We start from the raw sequence: 21879 nt of genomic DNA, 5'->3' as shown, positions 1-21879 counted from the left end.
GTGCATGGCAGCTTACAAACATACTGACAACTAACATACTAACACAATAGGGGGAAGAAAGGAGGGGGGAATCACTAAAAGACTGTTAAAAGTTATCTACTTAAATAAGTAAATAGAATTTAAAATGGCTTTGGTTGTTTTGTTTGGTTTTTTTTTATTTGTGTATTTATTTTCCAGGGGGGAAAAAAATGACAGACGGAGATTCTACTTAGAAGGGAGATTGCCAGCATGGCCATGCAAGTATTGGGTTTTGGTTAATCATGCAGGGGTACCCGGAAGCATTTACTTCCTGCAGGTTCGAAGTCCGAAGTTGACAAACGGTGACAGCCCTCGGGAGACCACGACGTTTTAACCAGGTAAACAAGGACAAACGACAACTATTGTGGATTTTAGTTAGCTAGTTTCACTTCCTAAGGGCTCAGACAATTCCTAATGGGCTTACAGTAATTACTATTAATTTAAATAACGATAGTTGCCGGCCGGCAGGTTACACAAACATACTTTTTTATTAGGGAAATGCACAGTTGTAGCTGTCCTCACGTGGACCTCTGTGAAACATGTAGGCCTAGAACAGTCATAATGTCACGTCACTACATGTAACTTACAATACAATACTCACAAATTACATGTTAACTCCCTCGCTTTCACCAACTTGCATTTACTCCAGCTTTACAACACTGAGTTGATCGCTGTTGCTCACAATATGAAAGTAGACCAACTCAGCATTATGCTAAATCTTGCCAGGGACACATTTTGTAATAGTTAATTAACTTATAATTAGTGAGACTAAACAAACCCCACAGTTAAATCATGTTTAAGTTATCATGTATAGCTATGGAGATAAAAATGTCTGTTTACTGTAGTCACCATGAACCCAGTATTGAATATCACATACACACTATTCAAGTTTGTATACCATGAAGGAATACACAGTGATATTTTCCTTGGTAGCTGAAAATAAGTTTGGATGGATTTCTTTTTTTTTGGTCTGCCTGGATGAGTCTCTAAGGCTGGATGTTGTGTTGGAAAACAAAGCTCATTTTGAACAAATTAATGTTACAAAGAGATCCTTCATTCTATTAGCTAATTTGCTATCCTGTTTAGTTTGAATAAGTACAGCTATCTAACATTTGTTAAAGAGACAGCTGTTTCTGGAGTAAATCCCCTAATTTGATCAGCTTAATTGCAATAGATTTCGTAAACATCAAGATTGAATGCAGCAACTTTGTCAGTTAGTACAAGAATGCTTTAAACCTAATCTAATAAAATTGCGTAAGGGAACCATTGCAAAACCACTTACCCTGTAAAAGGCTTGCATACCCATTAGGGAAAAATTCCCTTAGACAGGAATAGATAGCATTTGATTGGGACTTCCTTGAAAATATGTGATCACTCCCCCTAATTTGTGATTTGGTGAAGTCACTGGGTGGTCTCCAAATGCTGTTTTGTCATTGGTCTCACTTGTCATTTGATCCTTGATTAGGTGGCCACTTTTTCTTCTAGATCCTAATAAGCCTCATCAAGAAGTCAATAATGTGGTCATTTTAGCCAAGAAAAACCTTGTCCATTCTCCATGTAATTACCCTGTAAGGTGCAATGCCCATTTTGTTTCACTATCAGCATTTTGTGTAGTTTTCAGATTTCAAATAATCCCTTTCCTAACTGCACTGTTTGTCCCAAAGTACAGGTATGTTTTTACATGCACTGTATAAGCAAATCTTGCATTGAATTGCATGATGTAGGCCTATCTAAAGTTCATTTTCAGAAGGAAAAAACTGTGGATCATTGTAATATGTTTTCTCTGGTGAAATGCCAAAAGTGTGATGAGGCTCTTCTGTTTTTCTAACGCAGCTTCGACATGTCTGAAGTGAGTAACCAGCTGCCCACAGAGCCCATCTCTGCAGTTGGAGTAGTAACTTCAGTCAGCAAGGCCCCTGATGGCTTCTGTGTTGTGAGTATTCATTTAGACTGTTTGTCACAACACATTGTTTAGTTTAATAAGCTTGGATTCACTCCTTTACTGTAAAAGCCACAGGTGAAATAAAAAAATAGGATAAATCATTTATTTACTCTTGAAAGACTGTAACATGTTTTTTGCCAGCATTATAATAGGGCCTAAATGTCATTGGTAGTCTAATCTGAAATCTAATCCTCTGCATGTAATTGTTGTAACTGATTGTATAGCATAACTTACAGCCAGGATGTTGGCAGCCTTCTGAGGTGTTTTTTTTTTTTTTGTTAGAGCTGTTAGATAACTTATTCATAAAGTTTACTTTGATGATTATGAAGATTCCCTTCCTGACATTGTTATATGTTGCCACCAGTATTACAGACACACCAGAGGCAAAGGTTTAATGATGTTTGGTTGATGCCCACCAGAGTCAAGTTTACCCCTATGTTTCCCTTATATTCAAGTACCACAACACCTTCAACAAGGATGTGTAATTTGTGTAAGGATGTAGTGCAGGATCGGCTGGTTTATGTGAACGTTTCTTGGTTGTGAAAGAGTTGGAGAGGGTTGAAAAGAGAATAGAGTGTGTGAGTTAAACAAAGCACAAAACAAGCTCAAGGGCAGATCTCTCTTCCTCTCTCTCTCTTCCTATTCAGACGTCTTCTTCTTGCTTTCACCCTACGCCCCCAAACCTTCCCTCTTCCCCTAGTTTTTATCTCTTCCTGCTCCACCCTACACACCCATCTTGTTCTAATCTCTGGCAGACGATGGTGGGTTGGCATCAGAACGGAGCCACTGGCAGGGAAACTGCTAACACACCACACAGTAGTGACAAACAGAGAGAAGCCCCATCAGACTTCCTCCTCTGCTGCTCCAGTGCACCAATTGATGTGCAAATACTGTGCATGTTCTGTAGGGCTAAAAGCTAGTCACTGACTGTTAATGACACTGGTTTATCTTTGTAATAGATGTTCAGTAAATTGTAAATACTTTTTTTGTTAACCCAAAGGCAGTACACCAGCAGTTTGAAATCTGGAAATAGTTTGGACTTAAGATAATGAAAGGGTAGACATATTAATGAACACCAAGAAACTGTTACTGCAATCAAATGTAAAGAATTAAATGTCTTTTTTGTGTTACTGTGTGTCACTACAGTACTTTTGTTGACGTATAAACATTTTTTGGATCATGATTTTCATTATGAATTCAAACTGCCACAAGGGCATAGTGTAAACAAGTGTTTGTAAATCTGATAATCACTGAAGCACTGCAAAAAATACCCATACGGTTGTTGGCTAAAATAACTAAAACAATTTTCAAATGCAATGAGCAGTATTTCAACCCGATAGCATATTACGGGGATGCCAGCCAGACTGAAATGTGAATATCTCGACAACTTCTTCCTCTAGTGTTGCTGTGAGGTTGACATTTTTGTTTTATAGTGAAATGTCTGAAAACCCTTAATTTTGGTACCGATATGCATTGTGCCCAGAGGATGAATCCTAATACCTGCAAAAACTAATGACGTTCCCATCAGCCTCAGCTGTACTTTGTGTTAGTGCTAATTAGCAAATGTTAGCTTGGTAACACACTGAACTAAGATAGTGAACATGGTAAACATTATACCCGCTAAACATCAACAATTCAACATTGTCATTGTGAGCATGTTAGCATGCTGACATTAGCAATTAGCACACAACACTGCCATGCCTAAGGACAGCCTCACAGAGCTGCTAGCATGGCCGTAGACTCATAGTCTTGTTCTTGTATGATGTGAATGTGGCATTGCTTCCTGTGTGACATGTTTGTCCCTGATAGGACACATGTTTATAGGAAAACAGGGTTACACTCCAGATAGCTTAAAGCCTCTCTTTAACACTATAATTTTTAGCGATATATTATATGTTTTCCTTTTTTAAAATAAAAAACATATCCTTCAAGGTAATAAAATATCAAAATCATACCTCAGAGTAAAAAGTCAAGTAAAAGTTAGCATCCGAGATACAATTAAAGGTCTTTCAGACTCTGAAGCACTATTTCAAATGCATTTGTCCCATCTTCAAGAACATCTTTTGAGCATCACTCTGTGGTCTTTCATCTGCAGACTTGAAATACAAACAAAAATATCAACACTCTGCATCGAGAAGGGGAAGTCTCAAGATATTACGCTGTATTGATTTTTTTCCCTTTCATACTAGACTTCTTTTAGAATTCCTCCTTAATACTGACTGCTTACCATACTTAGCACACATTTTATACAGCAGATCAAAGGGCTGATTAACTCTTTTGCTCTCTGATACGATGTGCTCACATCTCTGAACTTGAGCAGGTTGTTCCAACACAAGAGAGCACAGGCCCAGATCAAACACTGTTCCACTGGGATCAGGAGCTTTGCTGAAGCACCAGCAGCCACCCAACATCAAACGCCACGAGTAGACTCACGCACTCGCACTCTGTGCAAGAGTTGCAAAGGGGATATGCATGTATTTCAGATTCACCTGAGCATTCGACATGTTATGTTCGTAAACTCATTACTGAAATGTAAGTTTATTTGAAGAAGCCTAGTACTATCTTATGATTAGCTAGGATGCCTGAGTTTACAGACCCAATAACTGCCTGTCCGTTTTTTGAGGGAGCATCTGTACTTTAAAGGTATAGTTTGACATTTTGGGAAATCAGCTTATTAGCTTTCTTGCCAAGAGTTAGAAGAGAAGATAGATACCACTCTCATGTCTGGAGCTAGGACCAGAAGGCGCTTAGCTTAGCATGAAGAGTGGAAGCAGGGAGGAAACAGCTAGCCTGTCTAAAACTCAAATATACACTTACCAGCATCTCTAAAGCTCACTAACTCACATGTTGTATCTTGTTTGTTTAATACATGCACAAACAAAAATGTAAGAAAGGCAATTTGTCGTCACCGTGAGGTTACCAGACAATCAGCAGAGACTCTGCACAGAAATGCTTTGCAAACGGACAAACGGTTATTCATCAAGAAACAGTTACAGCACTTGAGTCCGTCTAAAACCACAAAATGTTGTTTTTACATTTTTGTTTTTGTAGGGATTAAACAAACAAGATACAATATGTTATTAAGTGAGCTTTGGCGTCCATACTTAATGCACAGATTTGAGTTATATCAGTCTTCTCATCTAAATCTCAGCAAGTAAGCCAATAAGCGCATTTCCCAAAACGTCAAACTATTACTGAAAGTCAAAGAACGTTTTCAAAGTAACTGCTGCTGTAGTTCTTTAATATATATAGTCAGTAGTCAATTTATCTATTTTCATTTGAGAGAAAGGATCCAAAACATTTTTCTCTTTTCAGTTTTTCTGTTCTTCTTTGAAGGGACTGGATTGTTCCCTGTGCCTCTCATATGTCTTCTGCACCTGGTTTCACTCCCCAGAGATTTTTGATTGTATGCCTTTTATATCTTTTTATTCATAGCTGTGCCTCTCAGTGCTTCATAGTAACTTGCTGGTGGTGTCTGTCTCCAGAGATCCTTCATTGGAGTATTCAGCACCCCCTAAAGACTTGTTTCATAGGTGGGCTTTTAGATCACCGTAAGCTTTAGATTTTAGGAAGTGGCAGTTGAATCTGTCATTGCATTTTAAATCAAATGATACAACCATATTTCAATATCAGAGCCATGACGTCTCTTATCAGACGTGCCATTCTTCTCATTGAAGTCTGTGTAATGATGGAGCCATGCAGTGGCAGACTTGAGAGTATTAGAGAAGAGCCATCGCAACTTTACACATGCCTTTTCTGCCGTGGCTCAGCAGTTGGCATTTCACATTCAAGCTGCGTTGCATCCTTGCTGCCGGCGGCTGTGGCAGGATGATGCCTGAGGTGCCTCCTAGGAGGACCGTGCCCTCGTTACTCCTCAACTTGACTTTGGGTTTCACAAAGCGAGCCCTTTGTTTACGCTGACAGGATGCGCTGGCTACTGACCTGGAAAAAGTGGCCAAGACGGGTTGTCTTGTAAGGAAGAGGGAGGCTGGTGATGTATAGGCTCCTTCTGGGACCTTTCATGGAACTGCTGTTGGAGACGCCCCGCAATCCCTCTCCCCGCTCATCTTCTGCTCTTTCTCTCTCTCTCATCCCACTATCTATCTCTGTTCCCCAGTCTAGTCTCTGCTCTCATCCCATCTAGTCAGTGGTGGCTTTTCATCTCCCCATGCCATGTTTCCTCCACCCAGTCACTGAGGTCATTCATCATTATTGTCAAGGGGGTAATGTGTGTGGGTGGGTGCAGAGATCTATGACTTCTTCATTTGAATGAACCTCATTAGATTGACTCTTCTTTGTAAAGGATCCCTTTAGAAAATAACTCTGGCAGTTGTTTAGGTGATTCTCACATGATAGGCAATGGAACATGACGCTTCAGCCAAGCATATTTGCTGGAACGATGGAAGAGTCTGTGATCTTCAGGTTATATTTTGCTTTATCATTCTGCCCTGCATACCTACATTTACATAGCAATGTAGTGTTGGACCTTGAGATTGACTTGTGGTGCCTACATGCTGTCAATGTGATGCAATCTATTTTTTTTTATTGGCTCCACTGATCATTTACAACTATGAATGAGCCTATTGTACAAGGACAAGCTGCTTAGGTCTTTGGATTTAGTCTTATTTAGGCATACGCATGAAATAGCTTTAAATCCTCAGTAATTTATTCTCAGAAGACTTGTCTCATTAAATAATAAAAAGAATCCACACAGGGGGTAGAGCAGTAAAACAATTTAAGGTGCATGTGCAGTGTTCTCAGTTTACCTGTCTTGCTCAAGGGATACTACAGCAGGTTTTTGAAAAAGATACATTCTGCATTCACCCCAAATATAATCCCTGCTTTCCCACAGAAGTACATTGAAGTTTGGTTTCCTTATTAGAGCAGATCCTTGTCAGGGCATCTTTAATCAGCCTGGTCCCAAGGGATGATATTTTTAGCCACCTTTTTGGAGGCTAAGACTCCTTTACCCACGCAGAGCACTAATGAGATGGAGCGCTAGTGTTGTCAAGCGTTAATTAAGGCTAGTATGCAAGGGAAGAGGCAAAAGCAACACACGCTCATGGCATACATACATTAACTTTATCCCACCTCCTGCATGTTTTTTTTTTCTCCTTGTTTTTTTTTTTCTCTTTTTTTTTCACGTAGGTTGCACAAACAACAGATGGCTTTGACGCCGACCTGTGGAAGGACGGCTTATTCAAATCCAAGGTCACTCGCTACCTCTGTTTCAACAGAAAAACTGTAAGTGTGAATGTAAACTTCTCCCTTCCCGTATGCATTCTGCACTAACACCTCATCTGCTGCACCTTTTTTTTTTGCCAGTGGTTATTAGCTCAGTTTTCTGCTGCCAGAATATCTTTATGCACTTTGCACTTTGATCAGTGAAAGTCCCATTTAAAAAGGCCAGCATTGGCAGTGCAGTTTTGAACTTTTACATATAATGGATTTGCATGCCTATTCCAGATGAATAATACCTTGGTGAGATATTTTTCATGTTATACGTCCTCCTGAGGATATTATTTATGTTTATTCATGAAATAACAATGAGCTGTATTTTAACTATTCCAATTTATTCAATCAACAGCGTCCCTGTAGAGAAAATGGTTACCAACCAGTGACTCTTGAAAGCTGATGCACATATAATTGTGAATATGAAAATAGTCCTTTTTAGGTAAGAAATTACTCCATGAAAAGCACTTTCAGTATGGTTGTGCTATATATAGAGCACCCAATTTGAGCAGCATTGACTCTTCTGTGGCTAAAATGATCTTTGAATGTTTCTCATAATGCTGTTGGGTCATTTTTGGACTCATCTCCTGGCTGCAGCCTACAGATGATGTGTTGTTGAATGGCTGTTAGCTGCTCTGTGGCCATAAATACACCTGCTTACATCTCCAGGATTATCAACCTGTCTAACCTACAGCTTATATATTATTGTCTGTCTATTAATTTGTTTCCATGGGCTGCAGGTAGATAATGCAGACAGTGTTGTAAACAAAACCTGCATTTTTGTTATTATTTTGCATCAGCTTAATTTTAGGACTTAATCAAGTCTTTTTTTTTTTTTTTTTAACAGTATGTCCTCTAAAAGCCAGGCAACTTGGCAGCAGCTGCCTCGTGCTTGAGCTCAATCTGGTCCTCAGTTTAGTATATAGCATACAAATAGCCTTCCCCTAGTTCCTGTATATTATCTTAAAATCTGTGTCCACATTGTTTTAAGGACTTTGACACAAATAAAACATGACAGAGCCATCAACAAAGGCTATTTTGTCTGCCAGTCAATGGAGCTTCCACTGTAATTGTCTATGACAAAAACAGATTCTGTAAAATTAGCCCCTGAATTACATGGGGGGAAGTAAATAGTTTGTGATTTATCATACTCTAGGTTGGAGGTAGAAAGCCCCTTTTGTCAGTCCTTGATGGAAGAAATCTCTCCAGCAAAAGGGGAAAACACCAAAAAAGGTTCCATGCATAGTAATAACATTCATCCATATTCCTCCTTAAGTCAGTATAAAAACTATGAATAAAAAATGTCTCTAATGGTAATGACTGTCGGGCACCAGTAGCAGTGAAATCCAGCCTTTTCGGACGCATCAAGTCACGCCTGGCTCGCCCCACTCTCTACTGCCGCTGTGTATTATTGCAATTTATTATGGCAAAAAATGAAAATGTAATGGGAGGCAGGGAAGAGTCATGCTTGAAAATGTCAACTACACAGTCCCTGATTGTTTTTAACCAGTCCCATTCTGTTGATTAGACTGCCTGCTCTGTCTCCCATCATCCCACAGCTTCTTGCCAAAAGGTTGAGAGTGATTACAAGTTCACAGATGCATTCTCTCTTTGTAAAAAAAAAGCTATTAGAGAGTAATTACTTCAGCTATTTTGTCAACCCTTCTCTTTAGAGACTTCCCAAGCTTTTAGTAAATCATTGACTCTTATTATCTCTACATTTTCTTTCCTGACAAAAATGACTAACCTTTTCTTTTTCTTGCTCTCTGTCCTTTTAAAAGTTGAATTTGCATACATGACTTTAAATTTCCTGCTTGTGCTCTATCTTTTAGGGGCCTGACGTTGTTGTGGACATGAAGGTGATTGACATTAAGGACGTGTTGCCAGAGGGCTTCACACCTGTGGAAGAAACAGTGGACACAAGTAAGTAAACATTGACATAAGTCAATACCGACCACAGGCTCGCTCCCCTCCTCTTCTTGTTTTTTCACTCTCTGACCAGCTTATGTGGAGGTCCTCAGGGGCAGCTTTGCTTGAGATAGTGAATGTTTTATGGGTGCAGGTTAGCTTAATTTATGGCAAACTGTGGGAATAAAATAAACATTTTGCCCTGGAGGTACAAGAGAAGAGAATCATGAGTCATTGTTTATCTCAGCTGGAGCTGTGCTTTTCTTTATGAGGGGCTTATTTATTTATGTATTTATTTGGGGAGAGGACGAGTGGATGGGGGTTATCTAATATTAATGAAATGCATTCCCCAATGCTTTAGTGCTTTTTGAGTGCTATGTATTTCCCCCTCACTATCCATGCCTTGGAAATGTAATAATATTTTGGTGTGGGGAGTGAGGACAGCTTGTTTATTATTTTTATTATCATTGCATTTACACTGCACTTTCTAGTGTTGCAGGGGAAATAAATGAGCGAGGCACAGATGCAATATAGGAAAGCATGGCAATGCTTTTTTTTTTTTTTTGCCAGAATGAAGAAAATACATTATGTTTTGTTTGGCTATGGTGTAATTTAATGTTTTATTACTTTATGTGAATCCATGTTTAATGTATACATGTGACATTATGTATGAGTTTCTATCTGGAATATCCAGTTTAAATCCCTGTTGTGCACTAAAGCTGATGGAGGATTCACTTGCTGCTGTCATTTTACCTACTAAAATGATAAAAATGATAATAACGCATGTGGATTTTGTGGGTTTCTGCTGGCCAGTCATTTCCCTTTAAGCACAGCAAGTCACCCAGAAACTGATATTAGCTCATCTCGTATTCTGAGACCGGTAATGACTAAATAGTATAAGTATAAGTGGGATTTGTGAATATATATATATATATATAGTTCTCCTAGAGGTTCAAAATGTCTATAGCTTTTTTTTTTTTTAGCTTGAATCTCAGAGATGACAGAACTGGATGCACAACCTCCAATTCCTATCTAACACCCTCATGTGTACCTGACTCATCAGAGGAAACTGCTATGAGGAAGAGGAGGCTCTGTGTGAAAACCAGCCCTCGTGCAGCTGCCAAGACGGCTGTATATGACATCCAGATCATTGCAAAGTCCAAGTACCATCTTATTAACTACACCTGTATAGGGTGAGCGATTTGGCACTGGAAATAGATGAATTCTTGATGTTCTGTGTCTTCTATCAATCACCATACTTGTTTGTTTGTTTTTACACAAAATGAAACATTTTCTGATCTGCATGAAGGATTACTAACCTAGCTGTTTAAACATTCTGTATGTCTCTTCTTCATCTTTACGCAGTGAGATAAACAATATGGGGATATGGTATCGAATGGCTGATGTTTCTCAGCATCAGTCGTCCCAGGAAACGTCCAGTAGAGCTAGCAATGACGCTCCACCCAACACAGCAAGGTACCCTTATGCTACAGAATTCAGCAAGTTTAACTTTCCACCTTGCTTTCCTTTTTATTTCACGCCCAGCGTACTCTGGAGCTGTTGTTATGCTTCTGTACCATATGTACAACAATCAAGACACAAGCAATTGATCACTCCCGGGCAATCTGCTATAAAGGTTGTGGCTGGACAACGAGGTAGCGAGGGTGAACCGGAGAGACAGGGTAACTAGACAGGATCCCCTGAACAAGAACATGAGTTCAATGAGGGCCAAACTCCTGCTATTTGTGGTGTGTCCCAGGAGGCAGAGGCAGAGGCAGGTCGCTGCTCTGACTGTGGTGACAGGAGTGTTGTACTGTGCAGACAAAGAGGAGGAGATGTAGCCCGGAGAGCGAGCAACAGCTGCAGAGGAAGGGAGGAGAGCTCCAAGATCTCCGCCATGCTGGAGTGTGTGTGTCCCCGCCTCTGCTCATGCTGCTCAGGCTTCCTCCGCCTCAGGCCTCAGAGTGAATGGAGCAACCCTTTGTACTGTGTCCAGATCAAACAGCTCAATTATTTATCCCAATGAAGAACTGGGGATTTCCACAGCAAATTCTAAATAAACAACTGAGACTCCTTCGATGTGGCGGTGCTGTGGAGAGAGAAGCTTGGCACGGAGCGCTGATGAGTTTGCCAGCTTGAAGTGCTATGCTTTGCCATCCTGTGCTGGGCTGAGTAAAAGCCACTTAAAAGCCACAACAGGCCAGAGCGGTGGATGCCAGCAGGCGTATTCAAAACAGAGCTTCTGCTCACATGGCCACTCAGTGGGCTGGCAACAATAAAATTAACAGCAGTGAATTCAAAACCCAAAGTTCAAACTGGGTAGAGTTTTGTGAATTGCCCATATTTTGGACGTCAATGGTCAATAATCTTTGATGTGTTGAAGTGATGGCGAGCGCTCAGGCCCACGTGTACGCTTTTGCAACTCTTACGGGTAATCCTCTGTTCTTTTGAAACCCACTTTCAAGTTGGTGAGGCTCAGAGGTTGGAATAAATTGCACCTCGAAGCGACTCACACCCCCTCCTGATGCCTGCTGAGATCACAGGCTGCTGTTTTTGTATTAACATTAAAATTCATTCCACAGTCAGAGAGTCTTCTTTTGAGAGTATTTCCATCCATAATGCACTGACACATAAGGACGGCACTGTGGGAAATTTAGACGGCAGCAGTTCTTTGACTATTTATCTGGCATCCTCTCTGTGTAGTTACATGCACTTTAGACAACCATACGTACAGCTATAAATATTTCTGTAGTTTCTTTAAAGTCACCGATTAGATAGTTTGACACTGTGATTTATAAACAGCTCTTCAACACTCACTGATTGCTCAAGTATGTACAGTACTACAGTGTAACTGTCTGTGTAGTAGCACCCCACTATACTTTATTCATATTCAGCAAGAGAAAATGTTCTCCTCCATGCCTCCTTTGGGCTATCTATAACAACTTTATGGCCTTTGGAGAATAGCACCTCTTAAATTTAAGTGCTCTTTACAGTCAGTGGAAAAGATGTTTTAAATACAGTCAATAATGTGTAAATTTTTAATGACCCTTATAATTTTGAAAGCTGCTGTGATGCCTCAAATGTTAAGTTGCCTCAGGCAGCGAGAGCTTGCTAGAGTTGTGTACAAACGTAAACCGCAAATAAGGCTTTTTTCAGCAGCGCAGAGCTGCAGTACACAGTAACTGCAGGGTGTTGCATCATTATGGGATGCACACAGTGATTGCATCAAGGCTAAGGTGTTGCATTTGAATTGTTTTTGTATTGTTTTGTCGCCTAAAAACAGGGTATCCGCAGGTCTTGAAAAGTTTTGAATTCAGTTTTCTCAGGTATTAAGAGTCTTACATTTTATTTACAAATGTCTGAAATATTTTCTTTTGCCTGCCATAGGCAGTAATGTCAGTAATAAAATGTTTCTGTATCTGATTGCTGGCTGTCAGGAGATGTAACCACTAAAAGTGGGATTGTTGCAACAGTGGCTGTTCAATCCTTTTTGTGAGTTAGTTTCAGTCAGCATGATCAGACCTATAGCTAAAGTACTGTCACTACTGCTAGCTACAGTAGCTAGGAAGCTCATCGTCTAATAGGCAAATGTTGAAACTCCAAATATATTTCATTAACTATCATATATGACAAAAGAAAAGCAGCAAACCCTTGCATCTGATAAGCTAAAACCAGTAAATGTTTGGCATTTGTGCTTGAGAAATGACTGAAGTGATTAATCAAATATCAAAATAGTTGACGACTAATTTTCTTTCGATCGACTAATTGATCAGCAGCTCTAAAAAGAATGAATCATTTTTAATTGGTTAATCCATCCATCCATCCATTCGGGCTGGATCAAGGATAAACACTAAACCTAAAATGGTTATTTCTTATTGGCTCAGGCTGTCGCACCATATTGAGCCACTAAAACTGTTCGGTATAGGCCTGTTAAGTAGTCTGCCCTGCAAATTCATTTGAACCTTGTGTGTTTAATGTCTCTTTTATCAAGTTTGTCTAAAGCGGTTCAACCAGCGTGAGTGTTTTGATTCATAGCTGCAGCTTGATGTCAACCACTTTGGCTTGTTCTCTGTCAAGACAGTCGGTATCAGCCACTCCCTGACTTCATAATGTGAAAAACCTGCACCATCCGGTCAGCCTTTTAATGTGTCCAGTAAAGTATCCCCCTCCTTCCTTCTCCTGGCCAACGCTGCCATTTGTTCTCCTGATAAAACTGTCATTTCTGAGGCTGATATCTGACCTCTACAGTGACTGCTAGCATAAATTAGCCTTGTCCTAATATTGCAATTTCTTTCGCTTCACTCAGAATCAAGGTTTTTGACATTTCTCTTTAGAATAATAGGCTATTGTACACACGGACACTTTTTAAATCAAACTGTACACTGATAAAAATGTCAAGGCCAAGTATCTCTTCTTTTTTTTCATTGCATACTGTAGTTGGCTTTTTCTTTAACAGGTGAAGCCTAGAGAGTCATCAGTGTCAGAATTGGCATGCATATCAATACGTTTTGTATTGCACTGTCTTCTACCTGTGACACTCCACACATTGCTGCAGCTCTGCAGGAGTATTGTATCAGCTTTCATTGCTTGCTGGTTAACCAAGACTTCCCACTGCACACGACTCTTGAGAGAAAGAGACACCGTGACTGTCAGTGTGTCGCCTGACAGATCTCCCATCTGAAGTGCTGAAGAACAATCACTTCCAGCTCAATCTTACTCATTACTTTGTTGTGTTCAGAAAAGTTGCAAAAAGTAGCGGAGATCAAGCGAAGGGATGCGGAGCGGTGCCAGGAATGATCGAATGATCAGCCAAGATCTGATGGGCTCAGACTGTTCAGTGATTTTGCCGCCATATTCAGAGAGATCCTCTTTTCAATACCTGACACCGAGCTTAGAGGAGGATAATGATGGGTGAGAAAGCAGCTCCCACAAAGCAGCACTGTCGGCACATAGAGGAAGGTGTGGAGATGTTGTCACGGGAAAGGCTGGATGTGTGTCAAAACAAGAGCTTCCAGCTCTCTGTATCGCAGCTCTGGCTCTTCAGTGATATTACTCTCATCCTCATCTTACCTCTCCACTGACTACCGCTTGTCTGTCCCCACTGTCTCTCCCACTTTCAATTCTCCTTCTCTTTTTTTTTTTTCTAACACAGACAACTCTTTTCCTTAGTCCATGTGGAACAACTTAAAGAACACCATACAAAAAAAATCTGTTGAACTGTAATTCTTATTGTCAAGTAATCCTTAGTATCATGGTTTGCTTTGCCGCACTAATATGATTTTAACTCCGTCAGATTTCATAGGAACATAAGACTCTTGATCTGCGTTGTAATTGTGTAAATCTTTCAGGCCATGTTCCCAGTTTTACTATAATTTGATGAGGAACTACACTGTAATTGAATATTCAAATTAGGAATATGTGTCAATATGGCTCTCCTTGCCTGAAATGAGGATTAATTGTTGTCAAAACTCCAGTGGCCGACATAATATGAGCCCCAACGCTTCTGTTGATTAGCAAATGCACTTGCCATGTTTTTGTTTTAAGAATTAGTTGTCTAATTGATTTGCCATATGTTACCCTCTCCAATGCACCTAAAATTGTATTTAGAAATCACCAATTTGGATTGAGACAGTTTTGTGTTTCAAACAGATGGGAAAAGCAACCCTGGAGGTTGCCTGTAGAAAAGCATTTCATGAACACATTTCCCTGGTTTCACGCCGAGTCTTTGGGATTTTAAGTACCACTTTTTCAGATACATAAATAAATAGCCCAACTTAATACTTTCTCTGTTCTCTTTGTTTCTTCTGAGTACTAACTCAACAACCCAAACACAGACGCCCTAAAAAGACATTTAAACCATTTCGACCCCCCTCACTTTATCAGTCCATGGGATGTCTCTGTGCTTTGAAAGATGTGTACCTTTCTTCCTCAGCAGTGGAATCAACCTTTGAGAGGTAAAAGAAGTCTGCGTTGAATATGGCAATTGTTCCCACAAGATTGATGCCAACCTTTTAAAAATTCACCATTGGCCTGGATTTAACATGGCCAAATGCTGATGTAAATGAGGAGGAGAAAAGTCGACCCTTTCATTGCAAATAAATCTGAGTTGCAGGCTTCAGCTCATAAATACCACAGCCTGTCAGAAGTCTTGTTTTATTGCTCTTGATGGAAATTATTACATTTATTTATCTCATCCGAAGAGATAAGGCTTTGAAAGCCACAACTCATGCACAGCACCCTTGGAATATGCAGATCTGCCTTTAGTCTTAAATTTTAAGAATCTAGATTTTACAACCACCTCCCAAAAGGAAGAATGATTATGTTATCCATAAACAGACCAAATACAGAACATGATACACAAAACACACTTCATTATTTGCAACTTCACACCTGCTCACCCCCAAAATCTGTCGTGTCTTTTATAATTCAGCACTGTCTTATTCTTCTTGTCTTCGTTGTTCTTTGTCTTTAACAACAAACTGTTACGCCTGTGTGTCCTCTAATCAGAGCAATTCCCTTTTTAATGATATTGCCAACTACTTTGCATTATCATTATAAGATCATTTGTTTTATAATGCCATCCCAGAGCTCATTTTACCTTCAGAGCATGTCATGTTATGCAGCTCTCTTGAAGCTGGGAATTTTTTTCCTGCTTGCTGTGGATTTATCGATCCGTAGGGGTGAGTCACAGGGTGTGATTCATGATAGCTTGATTGATGAGGATTTCAATCTTATATGGTTTGTTAACTTCAACTGCCCACAAAGTGCATTCTGTGCTGTTTTCTGTAATACAAGGCCATGAAACGGGGAAAAAAACAGACTTCCCTTGAATAATGGAATCTCTCACTTCCTCCAGAATTAACAAGATCCTGCTCCAAAACCCCTTTAAAGGTCTGTTCAAGCCCCTGGGCAGCTGAGGCATGGTTTAACTTTTACCATATTTCTCCTCTTCAGATTCATCCTGTTATTTCAGTGCTCTATTTTGCCTTTAGACAGAAGCCTTTGTGTAAGGAGGGAGTTTCCGTGCTTCCATGCTAAATATATTCTCTTGCATTGCATTTTACTATCCGAACAATGTGCTTTGTAATATATATAATTGTCCTTGTCAAATACAAAGTTTAAGGGCATTTTGTATGTTTTTAACATGTTGGTCAGTAAAATAGTATTGATCAGTTGAGAGAACATTCCTGCTTTCTTTCTGCCAGCAGGAGGACCACGCGCAGGCCGGACTACGAGCACCAGAGCAGTGGGAACTACACCATGACAGGTAAACGGTCTCACACTTTAACTGTATGTAAGTCAGTACAGTAGTTTATGACGGTCACTATAGACAATTAGAGGAATTTAATAGTTTGCCCAAGATGCATTAAAACTGCAGATCTCTTACATTTAGCCAACGTACTGAAAGAAAAAGCTCTATGATTTTGGAGAAACGTTTCAATATTTGTACTTATGCTTTCTATGTACACTGAATGTCTTGCTTCATCTCCACCTGTACATAAAGGCAGCTCCTCTGGTACTTGATCTACTAACGCTTTGTGTCTAGATCTCCTCACTGATGGATACTGTACAGAGCTTTGCTTATCTGAGCGAACGTGACTTCCCAGAGGAGCTGCGCATTACACTCGAGAACATTTAACAGCTGTCAAAGATGATCCATCGCATGCCATACTTACATATGTACCGTGCATGCACTGGACGAATTCCCTTCTCTTTGTCAGGGAGAAACTCAACTATAGTACAATGCTCCAGGACTAAAACAGAAGAAAGGCTAATTCGTTAGGAAGCAGAGCTTAGCTATGATAACCTCAGAAACACAGAGTCAGAGCCAGCTGAGATGCTCTAGCCTTAAAGAGCATGTGATCCACACTAGGAGAATGAGGCAGGCAGGTTTTTATCCAGCTGGAGAGAGACACCATGTGGTGAGGATTCCTCCTGCTGCTCAAGCAGAGGCACACCCAGGCTATGGCCATGATACACCCTGCCTTTTTAATACAAGTCTAGCTATTAAACAATTGCTGAAGTGCACATAATAGAACTGCATAAGGATATGTTTAAATACAAACATTTATTTTCATTTTAAAGTGTCTCTAAATTCAGAGCTGTTTTTTTTTCTTTTCTTTTTTTTTTTGTATGTCACCAAAAAAAAAAAAGTAGCGCGTAATTGACAAAAAAAATGATTAATACATCATTGTTTTGGTATGACAGTCACATTATAAGTTAGTCAAGACAACTGTGCAAAGTGTGGCCCTGAAGGAGCAGACATTAACACACAGCGGAGTGGTTTGTGGCATTGGGTGTGTGATTCCTCCACTGGGACAGGGTTTGAGTGACAGTGAAGAACATGCACATACTGTACAGTACGCTGCCAGAAGTCATCATTTATCTCCAGAAAACTGTCCTTCGCAGCTGTACAGACTCCCTATTTCTTCTACCTTTATGTGTCCCTTCATGAGCTGTTTAAAGAGTTAGCCTGAGACGGTTCTTGGGTTTATTGCTAGAGACTGTGTACTCGTCAGCCTTATAGCATCACATTGTGAATGTAAGAGAACGCAACTTTCCCTTCATTAACAATGTGATAGCCTGCAGACCAAGTGTGAGGTCGTAGCCGACAGCCTATTTGTGTTAATTGTTAGCGGTGGTAGCTCCGGTGTGTGTTTGTGTGTGTGTGTGTGGGTGCGTGGGTGCCTGCATGTGCACGAGTGTGTGTGGGCTGACAGCTGGCCAGGTTCGAGTTGGTCTAAAACCATGTGCGCTCTGTCAGGGTTGTACAGGCGCCTTCTTTAGGATTGATGAATTGCCTGCTTTCTTGATTAAACCCTCCGTCACTTCCCAACAAAACAAAAACCCCACAAAAAAAAAGCGAGTTGTGGGGAGGAGAGGTAACATGTCTGGGAAATCTGTCATCTGCAGTCACATCATGTACAGATGTGATGTGCAGGCGCTTTGACATTTATTACCAGAATATTAAAAATTCACATTTATTTTGCAGCCCTCTTTCACTTGACAGTTCAAGCTCATTTGAAAAGTTATCAAGTTTTCATCGCAGCTCCAACCTTTTGCTTTTCTTTACTACGTTGCTTTGATCCATGCCAAGTCCTTTTGCCAATTAGGTCTGTTATTCATACATTGACAGAAAAGCAGGGTATTTTAAAAGTAATTAAACTTGCATTCATGAAATGTGTCTAAAAGCTATATGTTTGATAAAAAATAAATGTAAAGGTGTTGAAAAAAAGTCTAAAACTGTGTGACGTGACGTTCAGTCTGTTGCATTGCAGTCTCTCTTCATTACCTACTGAACAACATATAGTATTCAGCAGACATCCACCTGATAAAAAGGTACACGTAATAAAAAGTAATACATTTACATATCTATTGAATTAATCAAAAATAAATCCTGACATTGGCCCTGATCTAACGTAATATGGAGAGCAATTATTTCCCTATCCATTAGAGGAACTTCAATTAAAAGACACGAGACAGTTCATCCTTCAGAGGAGGAGGAGGAGGAGGAGGAGGAAAAAATAGGAGGCTCAAAATTAACTTGGGTTTGCAAAATATCTTGGCAGGATGACAGTGATTTTTGATTTTCAGGAAACAATATTAGAATTCTTATTAAACTATGTGCATCTGCTTTTAATTTGCTGCAAATAATTGGAAAATGCAATGGAGCTTTCCAATTAAAGCTCCACTTTATGCTGTTTAATAATACCCTCATAATATTATAGCTTATGAAATGACAGGTGAGTTGGTGTATGAATAAAACATAAAGCCCTGTAATAAGAGACAGAAAAGAAAAAAAACGAGACAGTTGTTGGGGGGCTTTTAAATGCTCGACATAATTTGCATATATTAATCTCCTCTTTTCAGCCTTATCAAGTATTCCACTGTATTTGAAGTTAAAATAGTCGTGACAGGCAGGGGTACGCTTCGTTTTTCCAAGGATTTATTACTTGTATAATTCTGGATCTTTAATAAGCCAATATGACTGATCCTCTGAGTTCTGTGGAATTTGGTTAATTGTTCCAGATGGTGCTCACTGATTATGCAAAATTACTTTCTTTCTCCTCTTTTTCCCCCAACTACACCATTTCTTGATTGACTAACATGGAGAAAAAAGATTATTTTTGGCGCAGCACTTTCATTAAGAGGGTTCTCATCAGGTTTCAAACAAAAGTTCCATCTTATCTCCCTGTGTAGTTCTGGGCGAGGCTGTGCAGAAGGAGGAGATCAGCCGGCTCTTATCTCAAACCGTGATGGATCTCAACTGCTTCGGCACCGCTGGGGTTATATTTTAGAATAACACAATTCTTTAGGCTGAGGGATTAAAAAACATGACCTCTGGATAGTGACACAAAAGTTATTATTAGTGTACGCCGTTCTCTTCTTTCTCTTTTCTCCTCTCTTTCTCTCCAGAGATTGATGAAATTACTAAGCAGCGGGGTTGGTCCTCCACTTGCAGCTCAGGCTCCATCCACAACTCACTAACATTCTGTTTTGCATCAGCTAAACTGAGCTGAATGAATCATTTATGGAAGTGTTATGGGGGAGTATAGGGCAGATTTACTGCCGAGCTTTTACTTTAGATGGAATGGGATTTCTATGAAACCGATCTTGATGTCTGAAGTAATGCCAAAGCTTACATCAAGACATGGAAGGAACGCTCTTAAAACCCACGTTTTGCTTCTTAATTCCCATGGTCAGCAAAAGGCGAAACAGAGAGAGAGGGGGGTTCACCAGGAGAATACTATTTACACCTAATGTACACTCACTCACACACACACACACACACACACACACACACACACACACACACACACACACACACACACGTCCTCAAACTGTTTACTACTCCCAGCAGCTAGTGATATAAAGCAGTGTTGAATTTCTTCTTAATAATTTGATGGCTTTTAAATTACACAGTGTTCAGATTTGCACATTTCACATTTGATTTAAGTTTGAGCTGTGCATTTTCGATATTGAAATAGCAGCATAGTTTCAACGTTTTGGGGTGAATACTACAGAACTGAATTAAACAAAGTCAAAAATCACTCCAGCATGCTATGAACAAAAATCTATGCTAAAAAGACAAAAACAAGAAGGTAAGAGAGATGTTAGGAGAGTTATTGTCCGTGTCATAAAGAAAACAACATTTAAAAAAATATCTCAACCCACTTGGTCTCTGGTCTTGTGTAGAATCTCTGAAGGCAAACATTAGAAAAAGGTTTTTATTTTGTATAGACTGTGTATCAGTCAAAACGCACTGTTGGATTTAAACTGGTAAAACACCCTTTCAATAAAATCCTGTTGACGTTTATCCTAGTGATATGTCAAAAATCCTATTGGACTATCCAGGTTATTTTCAAAACATGATCGATCCCAGTGTGATAGTGCCATTCAGTATTTGGGGGATCAATCCTGAATGATTCTTAATGGAATTTTTGACTGGAGGCCCTCAGGCATTTTTGGACCTTTATTACAGTCAAATAAGAGACTTTAAATGGCTTTGCATTTGCAGGCCAGACTGGACTCTGGAGTCTCATCCCTCATTGCTTTCTATCCATCCCTGAGATAGAAGCAGTGCTCCATTAGTTTCAGTGTCCAAACGTGGACAGCCTCAATGGATGGGCCTGTCACGGCTCCCTCATTTGCCCCATGTACAGCAGGGTTTGTTATCACACATCTAATTAGAACTTGATAAAAAATATTTCACAAAAATCCAGTCATTAAATATAGTTTAAGGAGATTTATGGTCAAATATGCCTTAAAGATCTTTTAATGGCTCTGCTGACTTGTTAAGTTTGTAATTAATGATCTTCTAATACATACTGTGGTGTGATTTAGAAAGCACAATGAGATTCTGGGAATGAAGTCGTTTTGGAAAAGGGCATCTGGGGCTCCTAGAAGCTATATTAAATAGTTCTGCTCAGACTGGTTTGCTTAGAGCCATGAAGTCTGCTGTGAAAAAGTTCAAACACATCAGCGTCTTTACATAGATGAGGCCATTTTTATGTTAGGGTGTATGATTATGAAACAGTTGCCTTGTCATTTCATAATAGTCAATTAGTGTGTACAGAAACGTCCTGGGCTCCTCTGTAACGGTACATTTTTAAAGTAGTGTTTTATTTAAGTAATTGAAAATATCTCTTTTAAAGTCCACTAATCCACACACAGTAAAACTAATAAGCAAATGCATATGTATCAAACTGTAAATGCATTATACTAATAACAGTCGCCTGTTTCATCAGGAGAGTAATGGTGTCCTTATTAGCATAATTAATGACAAATGGCAGCGCAGCATTGGTGGATTGGTTCTAGGGGATGATAAATTGGTGGATGCCCAGGTTAGTGGCTGCCAAGGAGGCCTCTTTGGCTGTCATCCCTCCTGCTTCCACTCTGGCACAGTTCATTACTCACCGTGTGAGATGCCACTTTACATTGCCCGGTACTGTGAGCATGGAGAACTTAATAATGCCACCCATAACCACACAGGGCCTGCTGCTTTACCCACAGTCCTGAGGGCAAGTAGCTCAGCGAGGGCTAGGGGTTGTGGGGAGCAGGGCAACATGGGAGTCTTCTCCTGCAGCTGCGCTGATCAAAACAGATCACGCGTCAGTCACTACTTGAGGGGAACCGGGGCCATATGACCCAGTCTCCAGTGGTGGTGAGTGTTTCTTGTTAGGATTTCTGGGGCTCGCCACATCCCTCTCATCATTACGGGTTAGTTTGCCCACAGAACCGCTAATTAAGAGGGGATTTGTGTAATTGTGCCTTCTGCT

The 21879-nt window shown here is 40.0% G+C and overlaps 1 protein-coding gene across 11 annotated transcripts in view; it reads left to right on the top strand.

Moving 5' to 3' along the window:
- The first annotated feature begins 211 nt into the window (after nucleotides 1-211).
- Nucleotides 212-21879, top strand: part of mvb12bb (multivesicular body subunit 12Bb) — a 33134-nt gene continuing 11466 nt past the window's right edge. For 4 of the 11 annotated variants that reach the window (XM_044196423.1, XM_044196418.1, XM_044196416.1 and 1 more), the window contains exons 1-7: nucleotides 212-356; nucleotides 1852-1951; nucleotides 7109-7204; nucleotides 9025-9115; nucleotides 10164-10293; nucleotides 10466-10576; nucleotides 16309-16367. In XM_044196423.1, coding sequence (XP_044052358.1) covers nucleotides 1859-1951; nucleotides 7109-7204; nucleotides 9025-9115; nucleotides 10164-10293; nucleotides 10466-10576; nucleotides 16309-16367 — 580 coding nt within the window. In that variant the 5' untranslated portion in view covers nucleotides 212-356; nucleotides 1852-1858. Of the gene's footprint in view, nucleotides 357-1851; nucleotides 1952-7108; nucleotides 7205-9024; nucleotides 9116-10163; nucleotides 10294-10465; nucleotides 10577-16305; nucleotides 16368-16646; nucleotides 18267-21879 lie in introns of those variants that run through there. The other 7 variants (XM_044196422.1, XM_044196417.1, XM_044196421.1 and 4 more) reach the window with 4 other exon arrangements.

Source organism: Siniperca chuatsi, linkage group LG5 (genome assembly GCF_020085105.1).
Source record: "Siniperca chuatsi isolate FFG_IHB_CAS linkage group LG5, ASM2008510v1, whole genome shotgun sequence".
Lineage (NCBI taxonomy): Eukaryota > Metazoa > Chordata > Actinopteri > Centrarchiformes > Sinipercidae > Siniperca > Siniperca chuatsi.
This window is presented reverse-complemented; position numbering and strand designations above follow the sequence as displayed.